Here is a 27,734-nt window from a genome sequence, read left to right as displayed (position 1 = left end):
AAATAACATGCTTTATTCATAAGGTAGTGTAAACAGATAATTCATGATTTTAAACCATATTTTTTCATAAGTATTATTTGTTTATTTTGGTAATTTTTTTACATTTTCTCTAAGTAAAAGCAATAGTAACAGTCAGACAGGAAAGACAATCCAAATGTGCAGCATACTGCATTTATTTATGTAAGGCAATGGTTACAAGTTAGAACTGTAGAGTTATCTAAATAATTTAGCGCAAAATGTCAAAAGTCAGAATGAAGATTACATACATCAATAGAAAAACTGTACAATTATTTATAACACTGGCCCCTCCTTACACAGTGTCCCCTAAACAGTATTTGGACATTTAAAGTAAGTCACAATTAAAAATGCATGTAATTTTGACAATTTGTTAATGCAAAGACATTGATCCATTTTAACTGAGGCTTAAGTGTCCATATACTTTTGAGGGTCACTGTTCATGCAGCAGATCACAGAGCACATCCATTTTTAAGAACATACTTTACACCCCGGCAAATAGGACAAATGATCCATTAAACCATGGATTCATCTCCTCTTGTGTCATTTCTGCCTGCAAGAATGACATTTTCAGACTTGTAGAGGTGATTCAGTTAAAAGTAGAAGGGTAAGTGAGAGCTCATGCTAACTGGATATTTGGAGGCACAGAGACAGAGATAAAGTGTATGAAAGACAATCACAGATGATGATCACTCGCGTCCACATCTGAGATGCTGCTAGCAGGTTTCACCCTCTACTGAGTCTGGTTTACGTTTTTAAGCCACAGAGCTGATCATTTTTAATCAGGATGGGATCCTTTTATTAGTCAATCCTTCTTTTTCTGCCCGTTGACTATGATCTCCAGGACATGGGTGAGGTCCATCATCTTGGTGAGCATCTCCATGATATCAGGATGTTCTTTAGCCCCTGTGATGAACTCCTCCAATGTCAACTCACCTGCCAAAGTATAGGCATTTGATTTTAAGGGTGAATCTTTCCCAAAGTCAGATTTCAACACAAAATTAAAATTATAATAAAAATGCAAACGTATAATGTTGTACAGATTAATATAATATTATGTTTTTAATTAAAAAATATTGTTTTAAATCTTAAAAAGAAAAGAAAAGAAAAGAAAAGAATTTGTTCTTGGTGTATATATGCTGTAATGACTATTCGTTTTAGTCCATAACCTTGTTCTTATCCTTGTTCTATAAAGAAAACTAAACCTTGACTCTTGTTAATTACAGTAGTGGTGTTAGCCTAATGGTTTTAGATCGGGGCTGATTATACTATACAAAGCTTGCAGGTTCAATCCTGAACAGAAAAGACTTGTAAAGTGCAACACAGTTGTGACCTTGAGCGTAAAGCACATTAAACAACACAGTGGACAACAGGAGGAATTAGTGTTATGTAAGTTGTTCCAAATAAAATATTCCTGTTGGCATATTACATTGTAGGTTAATATGATCCAGCAGCTCTTACCTTCATTATTGACATCAATCCTCTCATAGATCAGAGACACAATATCATCTGGAGGGATATCATAACTCCGTGTAATGTCCTGGATTGCCTGGGCAAAGATGAAAAATATTAATACTTACTCCTCTACTAACACCACTGTCTTAATGACACAGTATAATAAAAACTATCACTGTCTTGGAATATATATATATATATAATATATATTATATATAATAGATATATTTTGAAAATAATGAGGGAGCTCAACAAACAGCCATCATGAATTTAGGTTAGGACTGAATACAAATTACTTTCCCTAAAGTTGCTCAGTTATTTCATCAGTTTTAGTCACGAAGAACTAATATTATGTGAAAAAAATATTTTTGAAATATAGGCCCTCATGAGAAGAGTCGTATCAGAAGTTTAATAACAAATGTTTTATTCTACATGAAGCGGGTTGCCTCATATGGAGGCTTCCATGTTGAGACCACAAGATCAGTCAAATACTACTTGGTTTATCTCTATAATACTGGAAACTTTTGCTTGAAGAATAAATGTGATATATGTGAATGTGCACTTTTACTATGGCATAGATAACTGAAACGATTGCTTTTATGAGATTATATGACTGAGTGCACCTTTAAAACCAAACTGCATTCTGTACTAATGGTTGTACACAAGAGGAAACACTGAATAAAGAAAAAATGGATACTTTACTTTGAATATGGTCTCCATTTCATCTCTGTCAATCTTGCCGTTTCCATCCTGATCAAAGAGTTTGAAGTACCACTTCAGCTTCTGATTTATCTCTCCTTTCAGTAGAAGACTTACAGCTGCAATGTATTCTACAAAATCTATATAGCCATCCTGTGGAAGAAAAAAAAAAAAGAAAATATATGAATATAACATTCATTTTAAAAGGGCCTTTCAAACAGGATGCATTCTTACATTGAACAATTAGAGCACAAGATCTTCAGTTTAAAGTCAGCAGCATAGTCAATGTCCGTGCACACCATCTGTATTTTCAGTATGGTTTTATTACATAAAAATATCTTTGCATTTGTACCTGCATGCAGGTTTCAAAAAGAACTTGAATCAAACTTCTATAAACAATTTTTCTTTCCAAAAAGTGGCACATATGCGAGCTGAGCATACATTGTGCACATTGTTAGAAAAATCTGACCTAGCCCCTGCAGTGAATGTGATTTCACAGAGTACAGCATGTTCCTGGATCAACATCCTTGTTGATCTTGGAACAACATTCCAATTAACCTATCAGAATTGAGGGACAAGTTCACAGGAAATGTCAGTTTTAGCCTTTCAACCACAGTTGGATGCTTCTACTGTTATTCAGCTATAATTTCCCACTTATTTATAGGGATAAATTATAGGTAGCACTATACACATAAGAGTTTTCCAAAAGTTGCTTTTCCCACACTGAAAATACTTAAAGTACCTTAATGCATAAGCGTAAAATAATAAACGCTCACTACGATGATACCGAGAGACCAGACATAACAGTTTTCATGCCATTTTTCAGGCACAATCATGTTATTAGCATAATATCCCACCATTCGTTGTATGCGCCGGTCACAAGCAAAATCGCCATTTCTTGAATGCGCTAATACACAACTGTCATGTTTCGCTACAGAACAGCATCAGTATTTTCGGTCAGGAATATAATCTTTATATCTTTAAAACACTATGAAAGTGAATAGCAAGCACAACCAGATATATTCTGTAGATATATGGGGACGATATCGAATAGCTAAACATGCATCATAGTTTCCGAACACTTTCATTTTCAGTCTGCAATGCAACACTTGAAAATGCTGTTTTCAAAACTTTACTACTTGGGAAAGCATTTTCAAAAAGTTTTTGCTGAGCAAAATTGCTGGCCTAAAGGCCAAAACATAAGGAGAACAATACATTTTCGAATTGATGGATTAATGTGGACGTAGCCTGTATCCACTGTAAAATGGATTCCTGTGGCCAGTAATTGTCTTATGTTCAGTGATATATAAATGCCGTTTGATGATTTAACAATTTATTTGCCTGCCACAATAATGTCTTTTATCTAAGTTTGGAATATTGATATGCAAGTAACAAACCATTTGTAAATATATATATATATATATTCTTAATTAATTTAGCTAACATTATAATACATTAAAAATATATTCTTTCATGCACAAACGTGAAGGGATTTTGGTGTCCTTTAAGATCAACTAAATGACAAATCTGCATAATAAACCTAAATGTTCCAGTCTCATTTCTCTCACCCCATCCATGTCAAATGTGAAGAAGACTTGGTCCACATAGCCGCTGGCTTCTTCAGTCATCCCCTGCATCTGCAGCATTGTCTTGAGTTCAAAGAGCGTGATGAGACCTGATGGCGATTCCCTCATGAATTTGTTGTACCAGTGGTGCATGTCCTCAGCCAAGACTTCATCCATATTGGATCCGTGGGCACCCATACCTCCTCAGAGAGCCTCTTTGTAAATGAAATGTAGAATTGGTTTGTCAAATCCAGAAGTCCAACAGTAGCTGCAGTTTATTGAGTATGAGCTGTGAACAGTTTGCTGCTCCAAGCCAGGATTGACTGTTGATGACGGCACAAAGTCTAAAGCCCTATGGACTAGGCAACTAAAAGGAGAGATAACCCTTTAATTGGATAACTGTTGAAACCTTCCAAGAACTAAAGGACATCTATGGCCGCCAAAGAGGGAAATCGGAAAGTCTCCAGATGGACTTACCCCTCCCCTTTGGGGGATAGGTCATGATTTGCAGTGATCCTGACCTTGTCTGCAAGGGCTTAGCATAGAATGATCAATCACTTTCCATGGAGAGGTCAAGATCTGGCCAATAAGCTTAAATGTTCCTGGCCTCTCTGAGAAAACCCCGCCCAGCGTGACTTTTTTTGCAAGATTTCTTAGAATGACGAGTTCTCCTCTAGGGAAACCCTTTAGAGCAGGCTATTTTTGAGTCCACTAAAGTTCAGTGTGCAGCGTTACTAGGACGGAGGATATTTTAAGAAAGGATTAAAACTGTATCAAGAGATACAAACTGCATCAAGCGGCCAAATATAGCAGGGCTCTGCTAAAATTAAAACACTTAATACGTCAATATGTCAATGTTTAAGAAGTAATTAAGGCAAGTGTGACTATTATTATTGTTTGCATTTAGAGTTTGACATTTCTGTGAACTCACCATTTGCTTCAGACCTAAATTATACTTTGTTGAGTGGTGTGATTAATTTTCTAAATGATCAGACTTATAATTTTTGATTGTTCTACTATGCACATAACAACCACCCAGAAGACTCTAAAACTCCTTAGGAAACATTTAGTAATGTTTTAGTAACATTGTATTAACTGCATAGCAACATGCTAAAAATAATCACCTTGGCAACTGCATCCTGACAACCACCCAAAACTCTCACACTGTAAAAAGTGATAAGTTGACTTAACTTTAAAAAATTGAGGAAACCCGTTGCCTTAAAATTATTAAGTAAATAATTTTTTATTTTTTATTTTATTATTTTTTTTTTTAAAGTTAAGTGAACTTGACAATGCACTTAACTTATTTTTTTAATTATCATTTACTTAAGGCAACGGGTTTCCTCAATTTGTTTAAGTTAAGTCAACTTATCACTTTTTACAGTGCAGCATTGTGGCAGAAAGTTTATCATAAGCAAACACTACATTTTTCTTCAGAAAATGTTTTTGTTTTGTAAATCAAATTTATCTGAAAAAAAACTGAATCACTTAACGTGAATTGAAATAGCTAACATTTACACCACGTTTGAAAATATGTATTATAATATGATTATTATTATTCCAAACATTTTGAACATTTTTAGAATACAATATTTTATTTAAATATTTATAACTTATTTGTCTTGTCTTGCTATGAATTAAAGTTATTTCTAATAACATTTTTCATATATTTCATGTTAGCATTTTATGTGTGCTTATAGCACACACATTAAAAAATATATTATTTTGCTAAACTTGACAAAATTACAACTTAATTGGAAATTAAACAAAATATTGCATTCACAATATCTGACAACTGTCAATTTTTAAAAAAAATTAAAATAATGACCTTTTTCAGACAATAAATATTTAAATGGTTATTTAATACTGCTTAGTTGTAATTAAAACTTACAGTTTTTAATGGCTATTTAAGTGGCATTTAACCCTTTTTAGCAAAAGCTAATGTCTAACTTCTCAACTCAATCCCATGTGTTGTGTTTGTCCAACAGAGCTGACCCATGTGTGACCCTGATCTCTGATACATCAGCTTTCATTGGCATGTGCATGATCTATTCAGGAACACAAAGTGCAACCTCACTGAGATTAAATGCAGAGGATAAATCAATCAGACTATCAAAGATCAGTGTTCCCATTATAGTAAATCTGGCTTCAGACGATTAACAATTTCCAAAACAGATTACATTAATTCTTTTGAGAATCTTGGGACTTCTTAAATAACATCCCCTGCAACATTCAACCACAAATAAAATCATAGTAATTGATGCTAAATACAGAACATTCTGTAATATTTCTAATTTTACAATATTTCTATTCAGTATTTATTGGTTTAAGTAAAATGTGTCTTAAATTAAATTAAATTCTTAATTTAAACCAAAAGGCATACAGTTTTAACATGACGTGGAAAATTGAAAAATCAACAGTAGCTTTTATGATTAAAAATTGTGACTAATACTATTTATACTTACTTTGTGTTGAAGAAAATTATCTAACAAAAATACAAGTCATCTGCTCAGGATGTTATCTTAATAAAAACAGGAGTAAATAAGAGGTAAAGTTGATTAATCAGACAGACGGCATGGCCAAATCATGCCACCCTTGCCAATCTAATTTAAACAGTACTATGCTGATTTCTGAATTAAATCTCCTGTTTTAATTCTCATTATCTCAATTTAATTAATTATGAAATTATATTTTCTCCACTGAATATTCTGACATTCTTTAGGTATGCAGATGTGTAGAATGAACTGACCCACCTATAACAATAACCACAAAAGTAATTTACGTAGGTGTTATAATTGCAATCTAACCACATGGGATCATTTTTGGTACCTTTAGCACTTACACATGAAAGAGCTGTCAGCCTCACAGTTCCAAGTATTCTGTTACTCATCAAGCCTTAAATGGGGTGCAGGTGTTGTAAAAAAATTATGTTTTGTTGAACAAACTTAATGTGAAAATTTTGTGTTAGATAACTACTAGTTAGCAATAGTGCATGTTCAACCACTAAATATAACTTAATATATCATTTTTATTTATGGGATGAGCAAAACATGAAGAAACTCGTCCTAATATTGGCATTAGAGTTATTGTCTAGACTCTATCCAATCCATAGTGCTTAAAACCCAGTCTGATCTAACAACAACAACAATAGTAAATACATAGCCTAAATATAATTATTTGACTTTTGGCTTCTAAATGAATACCAACATTGATGTTATTTTACTTTATAAAAATAAAAAATTGTTCCTGCATAGCCTCAGCTCTGAAAGAAAAAATCTGCTCAGCTCTGAAAGAAAAAATGGCAGCTCTGTCCCAATTATTTCTTCTATATAGTTTAAATGGGGAGTAAATTGGGATTTTTAAAGTCTCCTCTAGAGTTTCAGTGTAGATTCAAAATGTCTCACATCATATTGCCTTAGAGAACCAAAAAAATAATAATTCCATGACATAAAAAAAAATTATATATATATATATATATATATATATATATATATATATAATCATTAGGGTTAAAATTGTTTAGTAACAGATCATTGCTTGGTTGGCATGCTGAAATTAATTTTGGCTATATTGTCATAGAGACAGCTTTAGCAGTGTGTTATCTATACAGTGTTAAATTGTTAAGAGTTAATGCTATTAGTGGCAACGTTAACTTTTCCCTATTCTAAAAAGGTTTTCAACGTGCTGTTGTGAATCTGGAGCTAAAGTGCTGTAGTCACGTACATGTACTGGGTTGAGTAATGCTGGCACCAGTCACTAAACACAAAACCAGTGTTGCCAACTAATTTTCATGGTAAGTTGCTAAAGGAAGGTTGATTTATTGATAAAAGTTGCTAAATGATGTTGTGATGTCTTTGTGCGGTGACGTAATCAAAACGCAAAATTGTCACTTCATAGAATCTCAGCAAAAAATATATTTTATATGTTAATTTAGATTTGTTCGTAAAATAATACATTCATAATATAATATTAAAATATAGATAAGTGTATTTTTAAAAACAATATTGAATAATTAAACTTACACATTTTTGAACAATTTAAGTTTTTTTTATTAGCTAGTAAACTAGTAAAACTACACATTCTGAACAATTATAGTTTGAAGCAGTGTATTAGTAGCATTATTTAGCATGCTACACTCAAGACAAATCTGTAAAAATAGGGCTATGCTGACTTGATGAAATTTTCTGAATTGATTTTTCCACAGGTTTTTTACCTGCATTTTAAATTACGCATTGTGTTTTGTGTTTTCGGGTTACTAAAAACTGATCATGGAAAATGGATATGTCCTGGAAAATTACTATACCTTTTCTAGACATTTTTTTTTAGTGTACTAACTGATCAACAATTACAGGTACAAGCTACTAACCAGGTGTATCATAAATGAACAGTTATTAAGTTATTATTATTATATTGAAATATTGCAAATAGCAGGAAACTTAATACATGTGATGTGTGTACTGCAAGTCATCTTTGGTTTCCTTTTTTGTGTAATTTAGATAGAAAATGTGTACCTTTTTATCATTTGAAACATTTCTCAGAAGTTGCTAAAAGTTGCCAAATACATTTTTAAAAAAGCTAAATTTGTTGCTAGGTGCTTTTGGAGGAAAATGTTGCTTGGGTAGTCTGAAAAGTTGCTAGATTTAGCAACAAAATTGCTAAATTAGCAACAATGCACAAAACTAATGGCTGCAAAAGAGCAGTACCGCCCCCTACAGGACACAAGAAACAAACTCGTGCAGAATGAACACTATGAAATGTACCGAAACAAAATCTGATAATAATATACAATTGTTTGATTTCTTCACAGCAATACTGATAGCTGGTGGCTAATTCATTACCATGAGTGCCAATTTACACATAATACACATTTAATATGAACAATTATAAAGTACACAACTTCCTTACTTGAGTGAAAGTACAGGTACTACTGGTTAAATACTACTCCACTACAAGTGAAAGTTGTAAAGACAGATTTTTACTTAAGTGAAAGTATGGAAGTACATGTTTTTAAAAGTACTTAAGTATCAAAAGTAAAAAGTAAATGCATTGTTTTATTGTCGCATTGTTGTATATTTACAATACCATATGCCACTAATGCAACCTACTGAATACACTGATTAGCTTGTATTATCTTTGGAATTAAGAGCTTTTATGTTACAAAACATATTGAAATGGAACAACTGAATGAAGATAATCATCTTTATTTTTATTTAATACTCCTACAGCTACATTGAACTCATTTTAATACTTGTTTAAAAGTTACAAAGTTCTTTTTCAAAGAGATATTGAAGTCTATGATATGGTTCATTTTAGGCAAACAAAGCAAACATTGAAAAGAAAACAAACCTTTAATCTCTTCAGAAAACTGGATCATACTCTCTCAGTATAGCCATGGGTGTGCAGGTTGCACCAAAGAATCGTCTTTTTGAATTTTGCCATCAACTGATCAGTGTTCATAAAATGCTCAGAAATCAGTGAACTTCACAACATGTGTTTTCATTTAGCCTACTTTTTGATCATTTGTTTGCAAAAAATATATGTATTTATGTGCAGTGTTTTGACAATAAAATAATGTTCAGATTTATATACTTCCCTGACCAGTTTTTAGCAGCAATTTACCAGTAGGCCTAAGTTTATATATATAGTTTATATACTAAAGTGAGATAATAGTAAATTTGTGGATACTGTGATTTTACAGCAAATACCATAGTTATGGTTACTATAGTAAAAACATGGTTAATTTTCCAAAGGGCTTTAACGAGTTAACACATGCCTTTTTAGAGCGCTTTTAGCTGTGCAGTAGCGCGGACGTTTACATTAGTTTAGTGGGGAAGATCCCGAGGTTGCCAGATTTCGTAGAAAATATCAGCCAAATGTCCATTCAAAACTAGGCAGAAAACTGCAGGCTTAGAAATACTGTAACACTTGGCAACACAGGAAGGTCCTGGCAGATCGCAGGCCGGATTTTCGCAGAAAAAAAGGGTTCAGTGAATCTGAAAATGCACTCGTTGTAAAAACTGCTACATATAATGACTTTCTACTTGGGGACCTTGATATAAATGTAGTTGAGTAAAAAGTACGATATTTGTCTTTCAAATGTAGTGAAGTTAAAGTCGCAAGTTTCCAGAAAAAATAATACTCGAGTAAAGTACAGATACTCAAAAAGTGTACTTAAGTACAATACTCAAGTAAATTTACTTCGTTACTGTCCACCTCTGGTCATAAATGAAAAGTCAAAGTACATGTTCGGAGTTTCGCCATTTTAAACACCGAGACCGGTCTCGAGACAGATGACTTCCGCATTGATATTCTGAACGTATTCATTTTTAAATGTGCTTGATAATGAACGTCTTCATGCTGAAACTGAATGAAATCGATCTGCGATGTTCATCCATAATCAGGGTGGAGACTTCATGGATGAAACAAAAACATCCAGAGATGAAGATTCTTATCAAAGATGCAGGTACTTTGAATGGGCACTCTATTAAATATATTTATCTTATAAAAAGAATGGCATCGCCGATTTGATTGCACAGATACTATTTAAACTAAACTGAGCTAGACAATGACATCTCTGAATTCAATAATGAAATTCCTTTAATTGAAAATTGAGTGTTTAATTTTATCATTATACATTACTGACACACTATCCTTCAATTTGATACTGTTAAGTGCTTTGACACAATCTGTATTGTTAAAAGCGCTATATAAATAAAGGTGACTTGACTTGACTATTTATTTCCCCCAGTTTCACAGACAAGGCTAGTCCCAAAATATAAATCTGAGCTGTTTCAATTTAAAGAAACTTGCACTGATTGAGATTAAAATATATCAATGCCTTTGTTTTGTCTCAAGAGGGACACCAGTAATGTTTTGTTTTTTTCCCCTAAGGCGCGTTTATAAAAATTACTTAAATGTCCTAATTGAACTATAGCCAAATCCTGTTTGTGAAACCAGGCCTAAATGTTAAGATAGATTTGTTTTCTATTCCAGTTCAGTCCAGCAGGAGAGACCAGATTCACCAGATGTGTATCTATGAGTGTTGTAAGAAAAAGTGAAGAGGACGTCGAAGATCTTGATGAAGAATAATATTTTATTACAGCGTAGCAGTGACAAAGTACAAATAGCACTTCGGATTCAGCGGAGTCGGAATGAACCCAGAACATCCTAAGCACAAACCTTTTATACAGTTACAGTTGCTCCTGTTATTACAGCTGTGGTCTGTATGTTAATTAAGTTCTGACACCCCTTTGTCTGAGGTAGTTCTCGGTGTCCCACACCCGTACCCATTCTACAATTGGTGACCATTTGCTCATGATGTGATCATCCCAAATGGTCTACAAACAACATAACTGTTGACTTTTTCTTTTCTATAATAATTAAGCCATTTTGGGAAATGAGCATGATCAAACATATTGTGGAGTGGAAGCTGGGTCGAGGCAGACTATAATTTCTTACAGTGTCCAGTCTATTGAACAGCCAGTCAATATTAAGAGTGGAGACACACAACCTGATCTCATGTATGAACACTGTATAAAATACGATTATAGAATTACATTTTTAAATTTATTTATGGTGGGTAAATATTTTTTATTATATAACACTTTGTAAAGAAGTAGCCTACATTCACAACAATGTAAAAACTATTGATGAAATTATTAAGGTAATGAGAAAAAATCAGTTTCTGATTCTTGATTCTCTTGATGATGTTAAGGTCAATCCATCCACCCAGATCAGACCTAACAGAACCTATCTGTAAGAAGGATAACGAGTTTATGAATCAACTACAAAGCACATATTCTGATTTCAGGTAAAATGGCTTGGTATTTTTATTTGTTTTAGATGCTGTAATGGGTCATAACACATCAATGAGTTAAAAACATTTTATACTATGGTGCCGTTGAATGCTTGAATCTGATTGGCTGACAAACATTCTCCCTCACACACCGCACATACAGAACAGTTACAGTTTGCACACACACATAACACTAATGTTGTTAGCGCTACTCTGACGATTTTATCAGTAAACAACTTAAAAACTACATGACTTCTCACAAGCGAGGTAACAACAACGGCGCTGTTCATGAACAAAAGGAACTAAGTTTCACTATAACTAGAGACATTGCTGCCGAACACTATTGAGAGACGCACAGAGGTAATTCTCTCTCTCTCTCTCTCTCACTCTCTCTCATAACTTACTTATTAACTGTATTAACTGCATTAGTCTGTTATCAACGGCTAAAGCCTCCATTACTAGGTTTAAAATGATGTTTTGGAATTATCAACGGAGGCGTTGGATGAGATGCGGAAGAAATAATCCTACTCACAATAGCGATTATTCCTTACATAACTGACTTAAAACATCATGGAACTGATGATCTGTGTATAGTTTATTATGAAAACAAACAAAAATGTTTAATGGAATAATTTGGTATTTTAACTGATACAGCTATGACTCTAATTCTGCTGAAGTTCTTATGGCACTGAAATCAAATCTGAGGAAGAAGTTTCAGTGTCTGTATGAGGGAACATTAATGCAGGAAAACCCAACATTCCTGAATGAGATCTACACAGATCTCTACATCACAGAGGGTGAAAATGGAGAGATCAGTAATGAACATGAGATGAGACAGATTGAGACAATTCAAGAGAGCAGCAACAGAGGACACACCGATCAAATGCAATAACATCTTTAGACCTTTACCTGAACAAGACAAACCCATCAGAACTGTGCTGACAAAGGGAGTCGCTGGCATTGGAAAAACAGTCTCTGTGCAGAAGTTCATCCTGGACTGGACTGAAAGGAAAGCAAATCAGGACATCCACGTCATATTTCCACTTCCTTTCAGAGAGCTCAATTTGATACAAGACCAAAAATGTAGCCTTTTAGGTCTTCTTCAGTGTTTTTTCTCTGAAATAAAAGAACTGGATATTTTCAGCAGTGAATATAAAGAGTCATTTTTCTTTGATGGTCTGGACGAGTGTCGTCTGCCTCTGAATTTTCACTGCAATGCGAAGTTGTGTGATGTATGTGAATCAGCCTCAGTGGACGTGCTGCTGACGAACCTCATTGCGGGGAATCTGCTTCCCTCTGCTCTCATCTGGATCACCTCGAGACCAGCAGCAGCTGATCTTATCCCTTCTGAGTGTGTCCATCGAGTGACAGAAGTGCGAGGCTTCAGTGACCCACAGAAGGAGGAATACTTCAGAAAGAGGATCAGTGATCAGAGTCTGGCCAACAGGATCATCTCACACCTGAAGTCATCAAGGAGCCTCTACATCATGTGCCACATCCCAGTCTTCTGCTGGATCTCAGCCACTGTTTTAGAGAAGATGCTGAGTGAAGCAGAGAGTGGAGAGATTCCCAAGACTCTCACTCGAATGTACACACACTTCCTGATCCTTCAGACCAACATCAAACATGAGAGGGACTATAAGACAGTGAAAGATGAAGACATGATTCTCAAACTGGGAAAAATAGCTTTTCAGCAGCTTGTGAAAGGAAATCTGATCTTCTATGAGGAAGATCTGAGTGAGTATGGCATTGATGTGACAGAAGCATCAGTGTACTAAGGGTTGTGCACTCAGATCTTTAGAGAGGAGTTTGGGCTCTTCCAGGGGAAGGTGTACTGCTTTGTTCATCTGAGCATCCAGGAACATCTAGCAGCTCTATATGTGCACATCTCCTTCACAAACAATAACATAAATGTGTTTGATGAAATCCCCAAACAAAGACCACGGTTTACAGTTTTGAATTTGATTCAGAATAATCCACCAAAATATGTTTTATCTGAGCTGCATCAGAGAGCTGTGGATGAGGTTCTGCAGAGTAAAAATGGACATCTGGACCTTTTCCTGCGTTTTCTTCTGGGTCTATCAGTGGAATCTAATTATGTTCTTCTGCAAAGTGTAATGAAACAGACAGGAAGCAGCTCTACAAGTAATAACAAAACAGCTGAGTACATCAAGAAGAAGATCAGCACCAGTCGCTCTCCAGAGGAATCTATCAATCTGTTCCACTGTCTAAATGAGCTGGGTGACCATTCACTAGTGGAGAAAGTACAACATTATGTGAAATCTGGAACACTGAGTGACGCCAAATTCTCTTCATCTCAGTGGTCAGCTGTAGTTTTTTTGTTGCTGACGTCAGAGACAAGGTTGGATGAGTTTTATCTTAAGAAATTTGTTGGAGGAAAAAGTAAATCCGAAAATGTGAAGGAACAAACTCATACAGGTTTAGAACAGCTTGAGGATGAGTAAATGATGAGAGAATTTTCATTTTTGGGTGAAATATCTTTAAGGCTGGAAAACTGTGCATTATACACTTACTGACTTTGTAAAAAACTACAGAGGAAAACTGGTCGTCATATATTAAATGACTGAGGATCATACTCTACCAGACTTTAAAGTCGTTCTCATCACAACAAACTTATGCAAAAACGTGGGCCTTGTTGCTAGGAAATGCATAACAAATGAAAAACTATGTATTCCGAAATAGTCTCAAAATATCAAATGTTTGATATCATCAGACTGGATGGAATCATAGTCTGATGCTAAAAAAATCTGAGTCTGTGACCATCATATACTATGTGATTTTCTATTAGGCTAAATGTCAACTCAAATATGCAGACTGGTTCTGAATTTCAACAACTAACATCAACTTCTCCAGACTGTAAATCAGGGCAAAAATTGTATATAGTGTATTCCAGCCAAATCAAAGTTACAACCCGAATTCCGGAAATGTTGGGACGTTTTTTTAAATTTGAATAAAATGAAAACAAAGACTTTCAAATCATATGAGCCAATATTTTATTCACAATAGAACATAGAGAACATAAATGTTTAAACAGAGAGATTTTACACTTTTATCCACTAAATGAGCTCATTTCAAATTTGATGCCTGCTACAAGTCTCAAAAAAGTTGGCACAGGGGCAACAAAGGGCTGAAAAAGCAAGAAATTTTGAAAAGATTCAGCTGGGAGAACATCTAGCAACTAATTAAGTTAATTGACATCAGGTCTGTAACATGATTAGCTATAAATGGGATGTCTTAGAGAGGCAGAGTTTCTCAGAAGTAAAGATGAGCAGAGGCTCTCCAATCTGTGAAAGAGTGCATACAAAAGATTGTGGAATACTTTAAAACAATGTTCCTCAACATTAAATTGCAAAGGCTTTGCAAATCTCATCACCTACAGTGCATAACACCATCAAACGTTTCAGAGAAACTGGAGAAATCTTTGTGCGTAAGGGACAAGGCCGAAGACCTTTGTTGGATGCCCGTGGTCTTTGGGCCCTCAGACGACACTGCATCACTCATTGGCATGATTCTGTCGTTGACATTACTAAATGGGCCCAGGAATACTTCCAGAAACAACTGTAGGTAAACACAATCCGCCATGCCATCTGCAGATGCCAACTAAAGCTGTATCATGCAAAAAGGAAGCCATATGTGAACAAAGCGCTGTTGTGTCCTGTGGGCCAAGGCTCATTTAAAATGGACTGTTTCAAAGTGGAAAAGTGTTCTATGGTCAGACGAATCCAAATTTGACATTCTTGTTGGAAATCACAGACGCCGTGTACTCCGGGCTAAAGAGGAGGGAAACCTTCCAGCGTGTTATCAGCGTTCAGTTCAAAGGCCAGCATCTCTGATGGTATGGGTGCATAAGTGCATACGGAATCGGCAGCTTGTATGTTTTGGAAGGCACTATGAATGTTGAAAGGTATATAAAGGTTTTAGAGCAACATATGCTCCCCTCCAGACGACATGTATTTCAGCAGGACAATGCAAAACCACATACTGCAGCTATTACAACACAATGGCTTCGTAGTAGAAGAGTCACCTTTATTTATATAGCGCTTTTACAATACAGATTGTGTCAAAGCACTTAACAGTATCAAATTGGAGGATAGAGTGTCAGTAATGTATAATGATAAGATTAAACACTCAATTTTCAATTTTCAGTTAAAGGCATTTCATCATTGAATTCAGATATGTCATTGAAGAGTCCGGGTGCTGAATTGGCCTGCCTGCAGTCCAGATCTTTCACCTATAGAGAACATTTTCTGCATCATTAAACGAAAAAATACATCAAAGACGACCACAAACTCTTCAGCAGCTGGAAACCTATATCAGACAAGAATGGGACCAAATTCCAACACCAAAACTCCTGAAACTCATAACCTCAATGCCCAGACATCTTCAAACTGTTTTGAAAAGAAGAGGAGTTACTACACCATAGTAAACATGCCCCCGTCCCAACTATTTTGAGACCTGTAGCAGGCATCAAATTTGAAATGAGCTCATTTTGTGCATAAAATGTTAAAATTTCTCAGTTTGAACATTTGTTATGTTATCTATGTTCTATTGTGAATAAAATATTGGCTCATGTGATTTCATGGCTCATGAACATCCCAACATTTCCGGAATTCAGGTTGTCCAAAAAATTATTTGTTATCAGTGTGTGGTGTTTAACGTGTGTTCTCTACAGGTTGTGTGATTGTGACATCACAGATGAAGGTTGTGCTGCTCTGGCTTCAGCTCTGAGATCAGACTCTTCACACCTGAGATAACTAAACCTGTCTGATATTAAACTAAGAGATTAAGGAGTAAAGCAGTTTCTGCTGGACTGGAGAATCTGCACTGTAAACTAGAAATATTGTGGTAAGAACATCTCTCTATAAACCTTTGTCCACAACAATAAATGTCATTAATGTAAGCTTTTAAAATAAATGTTATAAATTTAATAATCATTAACAATTACCACACTACATTTGAGCACAAAATGACTCTTCATTTATCTCCATCACATCTTGTGATTTGCTACTCCTGTTTTTAAACCCCAATAACCATTTACCGGAAGTTTGGGCTTTTAGCTTTCTAAATTATACTCCTTTAGGGCCTTATTTTTGTACTTGCTCTGAAATGAAAATTAATATGTTTGATCCTTCACCAGAACAGTTGGTCATACAGTAATTAACAATCTAAAACAATGACAGTCCTTCCTCTGTAGATCTTTCATGTTAAACTTCTAATGTGAATTGAAATGTTTTGATGAACAGATGTTGAAAACAGTGAATAATGTGTAATTGTTCTCAGGTTAAGGAATTGTGGTGTCACAGATAAAGGTTGTGCTGCTCTGGCTTCAGCTTTGAGTTTAAACCCATCTCACTTGAGAAAATTGGACCTGTCTATGAATGAACTTGGCAATTCAGGTGTGAACCTGCTGTCTGCTGGACTGGAGAATCCTCACTGTAAGCTGCAAACACTGACGTAAGATCATAGGACTCTCACACATAATGTAAACTAGGGATACCAAACCCTGCTGCATGGAGTTTTTACCCCAACCCTAATCAAACACACATAAAACAACTAATCAGGATGTTCAGGATTACTTGAAACTAACAGGCAGGTGTGTTGGAGTAGGGCTGGAACTAAACCCAGGTTAAATAAAAGTACACTTCCATTATGTACTTAAAGTGCTCTATTTTTGCAAACTAAGTTTGTACTTAATATACTAAAGATGATTCTTTAATCTTTAGTACTTCTTAAAATAAACTTAAGATTAACTAAGTGTACTCAACTGTGCTATTTTGGGACACCATGAATATGAATTAAAATGCACTTAACATACTATCTCTGTATTTAAAAAATGTATTTAGTTACCACTTGTAGTACACTTGAGTGTACTAGTGTATGAAAGATGGGTTCAAGTGTACTACAAGTGGTAACTAAGTCATCAATCCAATTCAAATGTGCTCCAACTGTAAAACAGAGGCCGTTCGGTCTCTACATATCATCCCGTCCCACCATATCCTAAATTCCCATTGGTCTGATTACTCCCTTTTTCCAAATGAGGTTTTCAACACTGCATCAACATTGCAACATTGGTCAGATCCTGAAAATCATAGCTTTAGACAAGCAGCATGTCATGGCACTCCATAAACATTATTTCAAGATCAGTGCATCAATTTATATTGTGCATAGGCTAATTTGAATCAAGATAAACTGCTCTAAATACCTATATGCGATTTACTGTTTACTTTTTCATGCCATTAAAATTTAATATTTCTATATGTCAGCAAGTTTTAAGGCCATCGTTAAGAGTAAACAAACTTTCCTTGTCCAAGTCCAAGCCTCACCTAAAACACACCCATCTTCGCTCCTCTCCATTTTCCTCCTTAGTTGTCTCTGAAAAGGCCCCTAGCGTAAGGCTGCCTCCACAACAAGGAACCGCTCTGGCTGCTCCTTTGCATACCTCTCGCTTTCTGTGCATTATTGGTGGGGATTTTTCAATGATTCTTTCAACAGGTTACATTGTTAGGCCAGTAGGTGGCGACAGATGTTTTCATAAGTGAAGTCATAGAATCATTCCTTAAACCAATGAATTCAAGAACTTTGATTCATATAGACTGTTTCATTGGGCGTACGCGCATGGCCAGAAGTTAACTTCCTTCCTAACGTCTGTTTGTTTATCGGTCTGGCGCCAACTACAAAAGCAGTTAAAGTTAAGGTGATGAGTAGACTGAAGTTGGGCTCAGGTTGTTGTGCTGTGGGATGCAATGTTTCCCATACATTGATTTATTTGTGGCGGCCCGCCACAATATTAACCTGACCACCACAAATAGATTTTACAAAAGGCTTTGACTTCATTGAATAAACATGTCATGAGCACTGCACATTTTAAAATCGAAACGTGACGCGGGTGTTTTTATATCACTGCATCTCTGAAGGAAACCGACTGTCTTCAGAAAATTTTCGATGTCATTTTCATTTCATTTTGCGTGTAATACCTGATAAAACAGCATTTGTGAGCTCAAAGCTGCTTTATACAGCCGTTACCGGGGGAAACCTCTATTTCACCTACTCCAAAAAACCTCCTACTGGCAGAGAATGAATTTGCATGTTCAATAAGCCTGTCTGATTTACACAGCAAACATATTTTGCTTGTTCCCAGAAATAATGTACTCTAGAAGAACTTTGCTGTTGCTATTATACATATTCACTTGTACATGTTGTTTGAACATAAATGTGTGTTGGCAGTGTATACACACAATCACCCTATAATGATAAAAGTCCACCCAGTGTTTTTTTTTTTGCAAATTGACTTTCCTAATAATGTGGTAGTTAGCAAGTTCCGTGGCTAAATGCGGCTAAAGTTTACAGTCTAAAGAACTCCTCGTCACCCCATGGAAGAGAGGGGTGAGCAGAGCTCATTAGCAATTAAAGGGACATGGGCCGAAACGGGTCGCTGTGAACAGCTGTTTTTGACAAGGTAAAAATGTTGTTGTTTTACACTACAATTGAGACACTACCATTTAACCAAAGTATGTTATAGACTTTTCATTAAGACCCTAAAGAATCATATAAACTTGTGGAAAATGGGCATGCGATGACCCCTTTAAGTTTGGGCCACAAAAGCGTGCATGCGCAAAAACGTTTGTTTCTGTTGTCGCTGTTGAAATGGTCTATAAAAACAAAACAAGTGACTGATTTGCAAATGTGCAAAGTGTTTTTAAATGTGTTCTTCCTTTCTAATAATGGAATCACTGTTAAAGTGATCTATGTCTTTGTTCTCTAATCTCTATAGATTGAGCAGCTGTGGCATCGCAGATCAAGGTTGTGCTTTTTTGGCTTCTGCTCTAAAATCAAATCCCTCCCACCTAAGAGATCTGCATCTGTCTGATAATAAACTAGGAAACAAAGGAGTGGAGCAGCTATCTTCTGCACTGAAGAATCCTCACTGTAAACTGCAGAAACTGACGTAAGGCCATATACTGCATGACTTTTGCACATAAAACACAAAATATATACAAATAAATGTAAACATCCAAAGTATATTTTAAGTATTTAGCAGCTGAGTGTTCAGGTGATTGAGCTGTAGGTGTTTAAACACATCAGCTACTACTCAGTAACTTGATAATGATAGTCACACTAAAATACACACTTTCACATCACAGTCAACATTTAAATCTCATGACTTCAAACAGACTCAACCCCAACACTAAGTCAAATGAAGACAATGTTGTGCAAACACACATAAACACAACTCCATACATATCTGTACAGTTTAAATACAGGTAAACTCACCTATGTAATGAATGTTTTCAATGTTGCATGACAATACAGACATCTAAAAAGGTGAAGAAATATTAATTATACTGCTTGAATGAGTCTTAAGATTTTACCATAGATTGTGCTCTGTGACATTTTAGACTTCATTTCAATGATCCATCAAATATGGATTCGATAGGTGATAAGTTTGTTTTTTTCTCTTCTACGGTTGACCTCGGTGTTCTGATGAGAGAGCGATAAGTGTGCCATTGTTTTCTACAGGTTGAAAAATTGTGGTGTCACAAATAAAGGTTTAGCTGCTCTGACGTCAGCTCTGGCATCAAACCCATCACACTTGAGAAATCTGAATCTGGCTAAGAATAAACTACAAAATTCAGGAGTAGAACTGCTCTCTGATGTACTGGAGAATCCTCACTGTAAACTGGAGATACTGTGGTAAGATCATCAATTCATTACCAGATGAAGTTTGATGCCCCATACTTAATGTATGTGAGTCACAATATCATCTCGTCTCTGCAAGCCTGTTCAGTGCTTTTTGCTCTTTCACATCAACCCTGAAATTGGACTTTTTTAATATAAATTTTTGGGTAGACTTAAAAAATTGCTGACCTGACTGTTTGGCTTTCAATAATACACTCTGCATGAGTGAATAGTGTAATTTTTCTCTACAGGTTGAGGAGGTGTAATATAACAGATGCAGGTTGTGATGATCTGGCTTCAGCTCTGATATCAAACCCCTCACTTAAGACAGCTAAATCTGTCTTGGAATAAACTAGGAAATGCTGGAGTGAAGCTGCTCTCGTATGTACTGGAAAATCCTTATTGTAAACTTGAGTTACTGCAGTAAGATCAAATTTCTTTATCACCTTTCTCCTCAGTAAAACATTATTTATTAGTAATGTAATAAATAATGTTTTTAATGACTTACTGGAAAGCGCATTGGTCAATAGAGGTTGTAATTAATTGTGCTATATAATGTGCTGTTAAAGACACTTGATTTAACTTGTTAACAAAAAAAATAACAAAAAAAAGATTTTCTTTTATATTAGTACATCCAGAGTCCAATCAATATTTACACTGGGACCACAAAAAGAGAGAGAGAGAGAGAGAGAAAACAGTACATTTTATTAATGTATTAAATTTTGACCCGGCGAACAGAAAAAATGCAATCAATGCCCTTTGAACGGACATTTTTAGGAAAATAATCCATCTCTTTAAATTCATATAATGTATTGATTGTTAATTCCAGTCCTGGATACTAATATTTTAATCTATCCACATGATTTTTCAATGCGGAAGTAAGCGGTTTTCTGTGAATGTGCGAGACTTCCGGTTCATAAGCACTGTAGGGAAATAACAAGAAGAATAACAGTAAACGGTAAAACTGTTTGTACTACAACCCAGTGTGTTCATAATTAAGATAATACATTAAAATAATATGGTAAGAAACACCAGTTTGCAAAAATTGCTGAAAGCGAATGAGACCGGAAGCCAGACACATTAAATTTACAAATGACTGCGCCCGTTTTTACGGGAAAAATAAGGTGGATGTAAACCATCACTTCCGTCCAACTGTCAGCACACTTGTGATGTAAGCTTGTTGTGAATCTTCTCTAGGTGATCCATTAGCCACATTCTATAACAGCCCACAGTTCCAGCACACATAGCATCTGGTTAAACATGTTTGCAGGCCATTGACTGCATTACTGAAGTCATTTTTTACACACTGATTACACATTGTGCAAACTACATAGTGTGTAATCATCTTCATACAGGCTGATTAATTGTGGTATCACAGATGAAGGTTGTGTTGCTTTGGCTTCAGCTCTGAGATCAAACCCTTCACACCTGAGAGAGCTGGATCTGTCTGATAATAAACTAGGAGACTCAGTGAAGCTGCTTTCTGCTCTGAAGGATGATCCATATTATAAACTGGATAGACTATACAGATATTGTGAGTATATGTCATACAATTACTATATACAATATATAAAACACACACACACAAAGTAATATTCTAACTTTTATAGTATCTGTGTAAGTGACAAAGGAAAAGTTGTTTACAGCTGTTTACTGTCTAATACTCCATATGTTACTATATGTGTCATATTGTAGGACTCTCACTATTTAGATGTCAGTCCAGTTTTTTCAGGATTAGCTGATGGTGAATAAGGAGCTGCTACAGAGATGTCACAGTAACAATCAAGAGAGAATGGAAGCACAGTAATCTCTTTGTGGGACTGTTCTTTTTGGTTTAAGTCCCAATCCTAGTCCTTTGCATATTTTGCATGTCTCTCTTTGTTAACACACCTGATTCAGATAACCAGCTGGTTAGAAGAGAGCTACGTGCATGAACTGTGTTCCAATTGATATGATCCCTACACAGTGTTCATTGCTTCCTACTCCCTGAGCAGGGGAAATCCACTGAAGTTTTCTTCACTTTGGAACATTCATTCATGGATTTGCGCTGCACCACTGCCTGTTCCTGAGGACGGGGTTTGGGAAACGCTGGTTTAAATCATCAGATTTCTATAATCTAATACACTTGCTGAAATAACAGTGAAATGAAATAGTGAAAATGTTATTATTTTTCTATGTGTATTAGATTTTTTAAACATTTAGGAGAAGGTGAAAGAATTTTAGATTTTCACCTTTGAGAAAATAAAGAGCTGATTACATTCAAGATAAGAATTTCTTGCTGGTTTTCCCTCCTAATTTTATAATGATTTGTATGAGCGACGGACAGACAGACAGACAGGAGCATGTGTATTAAGAGCATGTGTACATATTATGACAAGTTTAATTTGTGGGCAAACTGTTTCTTTTATATTTGTACCTTATATAATTTGTAACTTTCAGGCTTGTTATATAAGCTTTTTTTTTTTTTTTTTAATACTATTTGTGAATGCTTAAGTGTGAACTAATCTTTCATGTTTGACTACTTATAGTCAGTTAAGAATTACACACACTCAAAATAAATAAATAAATACATTTAAAAAATGTATAAAAGCTGTAACTGAGGTGGTGCCTTCTAAAAGTGTACCAGAAAGAAAAAAAAAAAAAAAAGAGTTCTGAGCATCTGGAGTATAATACAGATAATTGATATTTTCCATGTAGAAATACAGTAGAATACTTTCATTATAGCACTTTCTTATAGCACAAATTTTATTTAAAAGAAGCATTTAAAAAATCTCACACATACAAAGAATTTTAAAAAATTGTCCAATATTCAATCAATAGAGATCAAAAAATGTACAGTATTATTATAGAAATTCATCCTGGAGCAACATGGAAGTTAACATCATAACAACAAAACAGGTTGGGAACTTCCATATTCTGCGTTTTGATAATCTTTTGAGACTCAAATTGTGAAAAATGTAAATATTCCTAAACAGTAGGATGCATCTATCTATTCTAAAATACATTAATAATAATAATAATAATGCAAAAAAAAAAACTGTTTTACAGTTTTCCATTAAGTGTTTTAAGTGTTCTGAAAGTGTTATACATCTAAAAAAAGTTTTGTTTGTTTTTTTTAAACATACTGTATGAACACTGACCTATTTTGTAGTGAGCCCATAAAAACTGAATTAATTATTACTGGTGGATAATCATTATTATTATTATCATCATTATTATTAAGAGATCTGTTAAAGTGTGCAGAAGGCAGTCAAATGAAATAATCTGATGTTTAGAATGTTTTGTTTTCTGATGAAGGTACCAGTGGTTGAATTTACAACATCCATCTTATCATTCATGTTTTGCTTATCTACCCAGCTGAAAGAAAGCAAACAAAAAACAAGAAAATCATAGTTCGTTCTACTAATAAAACAAAAACAGATTTATTTAATATTTGGCAGTCCTGCATGCAAAGATTTTGTATACTGCTACAAATATAGCATAATTTTTATATAATTTCCATACTTGTACTATTTATTATTAACAATAATTGTGATTATGTTGATGACTTATTTATAATTTATTATTCTTAGTTTGTTTAAAAAAAAAATAATAATCTCCTCACCTTCCATGTGGAGTGATGTTGGTATGATATAGAAAGGGTCTCCAGTGTCTCGATCATACAAGTGTTGGAGCAGCACATTTTTAACCATCTTTAGACTCAAAGTGTAGCGTATCAACTCCTCATGTTCCAAAGGCATCATGAACTCTAGCTTAAACTGGGCTGTGGTGTCCCTGTATAGAAACACAGCATTAAAAGGTCATCTTTGACTTGATATAAATGAGATGTGTTTGTCTGGGTCACACCAAAAATGTGTGGACGAGGCTTAAAGGCACACTACTGTTTGCACAAGCAAATAAACCGAAAAAGCGGCGTAAAATGTGACAGTGGAGTGTGAAATTGACTCACTTGAGATTGTTTATGGTGACATTGGAGAAGTACCGCTCCAATGCAGGAGAAGAACTGTAGACTCCTGTCAGCTGAGGGTTCATCATGGTGTATGGGAGAGACAGACATAGATTGACTGATTAATCATACATGTACCTAATGAAAAAAAAAAATACAGGGCAGTGTTTTTCCATTCTACTCCTGGATGTCTAGCTCATCTATCACACCTACTCGAGTCTGTCTACTACTGAGCTCTGTTAAATCAGATGTGTTGGATAAACAAATCATCTCAAATATGCAGTGCTGTGCCTCCATGCAAGGAACAGCACTGAGGGAGAGAGAGAGAAAACAAAACACTACCACAGTGAAAGCAGAAGTGCAAGTTGTGGCACATCCCACTCAGGCAGGTTAGTTCACCCACAAAATGAACATTTTCTCATTACTTACTCATCCTCGCCAAGAAGTACCAAACCTCTTTGACTTACTTTCTTCTGTGAATCACAAATGGTGGGTTTTTTACAGAAACTCTTGATTTGCGCAACAGCTCTAAACAGTGACGATGTCCAATGAAAGCATTGTTCTTTTGAGTCAGATTCTTTTCTACGTAATAAAGAAAGTCATACAGGTTTGGAATGGCATGGGGGTGAATAAATGACACTATGAGTGAATTTTCATATTTAGGTGAACTATTTAAGACGGATGTCCTTAATCACAATGACTCGAGGGTTTTGAAAGTCAGCTATTAGTTGTAACAGTCTATTGTTAATCATTTCAAAAACTGCTGTTTTTCAAAACATACAGTTCATAAAAATCCACATCAGGTACACTGTTAATATAATGTTCTGGGTTCAGTACAAGTATACTCGTCCCTCTGTTTGAAAAAATGTATTCACATCATTATGTTGACAGTACTGTAATGTCTACACTTTAAACAGAAGTCTAGAAGTCACTTTATCTCAGAAGTACAGCCAAAACAAAGCCTTGCTTTGAAAAACATGCTTAAAACATGCTTAAAATAGTCTGTGTAAAGTTACCATTAAAGTGATCGAGACAGTAAAATTTTAGTTTAGTTTAAGATAATAGGGCCCTATTTTTTTATTTTTTTTTAAGGACTGCAAATTATTATTATTTATTTATTTATTTATTTTTTCAAACACGGTCAACATGATCTGGTTTGGTTTGGCCGTGGCGATGCAACAAATTTATGGTGAAAGAAAGGGAAAAGGAAGTGTGTTGTAACTTCAGCATACATTGACTGATTTTGATAAACTTCAGCAGTTTGTTCGGTGAAAGAGGCAAAGTTATAATGCCACCAACTGGCAGCAGGAATTGTGAATCTCTTTCAAAAAGATTTAAAGAGTACCTATTATGGAAAAATCACTTTTATAAGGTGTTTGAACACAGTTGTGTGGCCGCAGTGTGTGAAAACAACCAGCCTATAATGGTACAAATCCACCCACACAATTTTTTTATAATCCCAATAAAAATTATAAACAGTCTCTCCAAATGGTCCCCAAGTACACATCATCGTCGAGAAAAAGTCCCGCCCATTTATGACGCTCTCTGCCCTATTAGCATAAACACAGCCCTGAGTGAGAAGCAATCCGCCATTACTATTTTACATTTACATTTACATTTAATCATTTAGCAGACGCTTTTATCCAAAGCGACGTACAATATGAGAACAATAGAAGCAATGAGACCATCGAGAGTGCAGCAGTATACAAGTGCCATGACAAGTTTCAGTTAGCCCAGCACAGTACACGTAGCTACGGTTTTTTTTTTTAAATAGATAGAATAGGTAAGTGTTAGTATTAGTTGGTCAGGTGCTGGCGAAAAAGATGCGTCTTTAGATGTTTCTTGAAAATGGATAAAGATTCAGCTGTTCGAATTGTGATTGGGAGGTCATTCCACCAGCTGGGCACAGTCCAGGAAAAGGTCCGTGAGAGGGATTTGGTACCTCTTTGTGATGGCACCACAAGGCGTCGTTCACTTGCAGAACGCAAGCTTCTGGAGGGTGCATAAGTTTAAACTAGTGAGTTTTCTTGCTGTAGATGATGGAGATATACAATGTCAGCGCTAAACGGGCATTAGTGTTGTGTTTTGGTATGCACCAATGAGCATACAGTAGGAGTGGTTAAATTTCATTTTCGAAGAGAATATCCTGTAAAAAAATCTGTAAAGTCCCCATATGTTTAGGGATCAATACCAACGCGTTATGCCTGAACGTCAGCTCCAGACAAAGTAAGTATCACATGACATATTTTGTTTTCAAAACTGCCTTTCAGGAACTCTGTAAGGCTAATGTTGCTAAAGCTACCATTATCTCTGCCTGTTTTTAATGGTGCTGCCTTCACAATCTACCACAATGATCGTAAATAGGAATGTGGTAGTTAAATATTGCATATGAAAGCAATGTGAAGTCAACCGCTTGAATTTGTCGAGCTCATAATCACAAGTAGGACTTGTAAAGTTTGTGAAAGCATGCAAAGGCACCATGATTCCAGCTATGTCATTATTTTTATCGCTTCGTGCTCCCCATCTGTGTACTTCATAAATGCTCATTTATTATGCACAGTAATCAGATGACTGACTTTTAAAATGAGTGTTTTCTGTAAAGATAACAGACTTGTACTAATAATGGGATGTTTATTTGCAAAGACCAGTACCTGTATTGCCAGAACATGAGCTCTTGAAGCTCCACCCTCTTCTGAAAAGGGGGCTGGGAGCACCAGCTCATTTGCATTTAAAGGGACAAACACAAAAATGGTGCGTTTTGGCTCATACCCTAAGTGTGTCAATTTTACCAAGCAAAAAAAAAAAAGATATGTGGGGTATTTCGAGCTAATACTTAAAATACATCAGAGACTTAATTTACATCTTGTAAAAAGGGGCATAATAGGTCCCCTTTAAAATAAGCCCTTTATTTTTACCCGATTTGCTTCAAACTTCATCAGAATAATGTCAAAACATGGCTGTTGTAAAACTGTTGAGATTCTTGACTTCTTAAATACTGTTTACAGTTATCTATAATAATGGTCAGATCATTCATGTTATTACCTGCTGTTTCAGCTCTATCATAGTCCATTCGTCCTGAGCATCTGAAGTGAAACTGTTAGCGTCCAGAGTGAAATTCCCTCTGAAGAAGCGCGCCACCACAAATGATGATTTGTCATATTTTTCATCCTCATCGTCATGACCAACTTTAAAACACAAAGGGTTGCAAAACAAAAATAAAATACAATCAGCATCTTACACAGGAATTGCGTAAGAAACACATGTTGTGGTTCAGTCATCTTGGAAACAGCTGACATTTTGGGAATGTATAGAGGAACGCTTCTCTGATCTCATAACTTTAAACATAAGTGTCAGAAGACCAAGCCAGATATGACTGGTGTCAGCTAAGAGTTCAGGATGTACTTGGCCAAAAACCAAAACTAAATGTTAATTAATAATCAATTAATTAATCAAGTTTATTTAATAAATCAACACTCACATAAAAATGAGTCGTACAAACATTTAAAAAGTCAACTTTTGAATAACAGAATTACTTAATTCTACTTAAATTTGTTGTTGATAT

General features: G+C 35.2%; 2 protein-coding genes, 1 long non-coding RNA gene and 1 pseudogene across 5 annotated transcripts in view; 2 read left to right on the top strand and 2 right to left on the bottom strand.

The window, feature by feature from the left end:
* Window positions 1-235: 235 nt before the first annotated feature.
* Window positions 236-4,101, bottom strand: guca1c (guanylate cyclase activator 1C). Its single transcript, XM_058744997.1, has 4 exons — window positions 3,738-4,101; window positions 2,173-2,322; window positions 1,477-1,564; window positions 236-951 (listed from the first exon to the last, which is right to left on the bottom strand). The coding sequence occupies exons 1-4, from the start codon at window positions 3,930-3,932 to the stop codon at window positions 821-823; spliced, it is 564 nt and encodes a 187-aa protein (XP_058600980.1). The 5' UTR covers window positions 3,933-4,101; the 3' UTR covers window positions 236-820.
* A 5,577-nt stretch (window positions 4,102-9,678) lies between these two features.
* Window positions 9,679-11,471, top strand: LOC131520997 (uncharacterized). The gene is made up of 3 exons (XR_009266171.1): window positions 9,679-10,197; window positions 10,728-10,953; window positions 11,449-11,471. It is a non-coding gene; the product is annotated as an uncharacterized LOC131520997 (long non-coding RNA).
* Window positions 11,472-12,211: 740 nt separating this feature from the next.
* LOC131554191 (NACHT, LRR and PYD domains-containing protein 3-like) lies at window positions 12,212-22,823 on the top strand (annotated as a pseudogene).
* A 116-nt stretch (window positions 22,824-22,939) lies between these two features.
* LOC131520996 (TPA-induced transmembrane protein) overlaps window positions 22,940-27,734 on the bottom strand; it is a 9,388-nt gene continuing 4,593 nt past the window's right edge. For all 3 annotated transcript variants that reach the window (XM_058745611.1, XM_058745610.1, XM_058745609.1), the window contains exons 6-9: window positions 27,215-27,357; window positions 24,176-24,246; window positions 23,831-24,000; window positions 22,940-23,583 (exon numbers count right to left, since the gene is read on the bottom strand). In XM_058745611.1, the coding sequence (XP_058601594.1) occupies window positions 23,576-23,583; window positions 23,831-24,000; window positions 24,176-24,246; window positions 27,215-27,357 (392 nt within the window). In that variant the 3' untranslated portion in view covers window positions 22,940-23,575. The remainder of the gene's footprint in view (window positions 23,584-23,830; window positions 24,001-24,175; window positions 24,247-27,214; window positions 27,358-27,734) is intronic.

Source organism: Onychostoma macrolepis, chromosome 15, assembly GCF_012432095.1.
Source record: "Onychostoma macrolepis isolate SWU-2019 chromosome 15, ASM1243209v1, whole genome shotgun sequence".
Taxonomy (NCBI): Eukaryota; Metazoa; Chordata; class Actinopteri; order Cypriniformes; family Cyprinidae; genus Onychostoma; species Onychostoma macrolepis.
Note: the sequence above shows the minus strand (reverse complement) of the source record. Positions and strands in the feature narration are given on the sequence as shown.

Bases quoted from the DNA above. Each gene is read 5' to 3' on its own strand.
- guca1c (XM_058744997.1), bottom strand. From the start codon at position 3,932: ATGGGTGCCCACGGATCCAATATGGATGAAGTCTTGGCTGAGGACATG. The intron at 2,323-3,737 runs GTGAGAGAAATG...TTTCTTCCACAG, and splicing joins TCACATTTGACATGGATGGG to GATGGCTATATAGATTTTGT. The intron at 952-1,476 runs GTAAGAGCTGCT...ATACTTTGGCAG, and splicing joins GATTGATGTCAATAATGAAG to GTGAGTTGACATTGGAGGAG.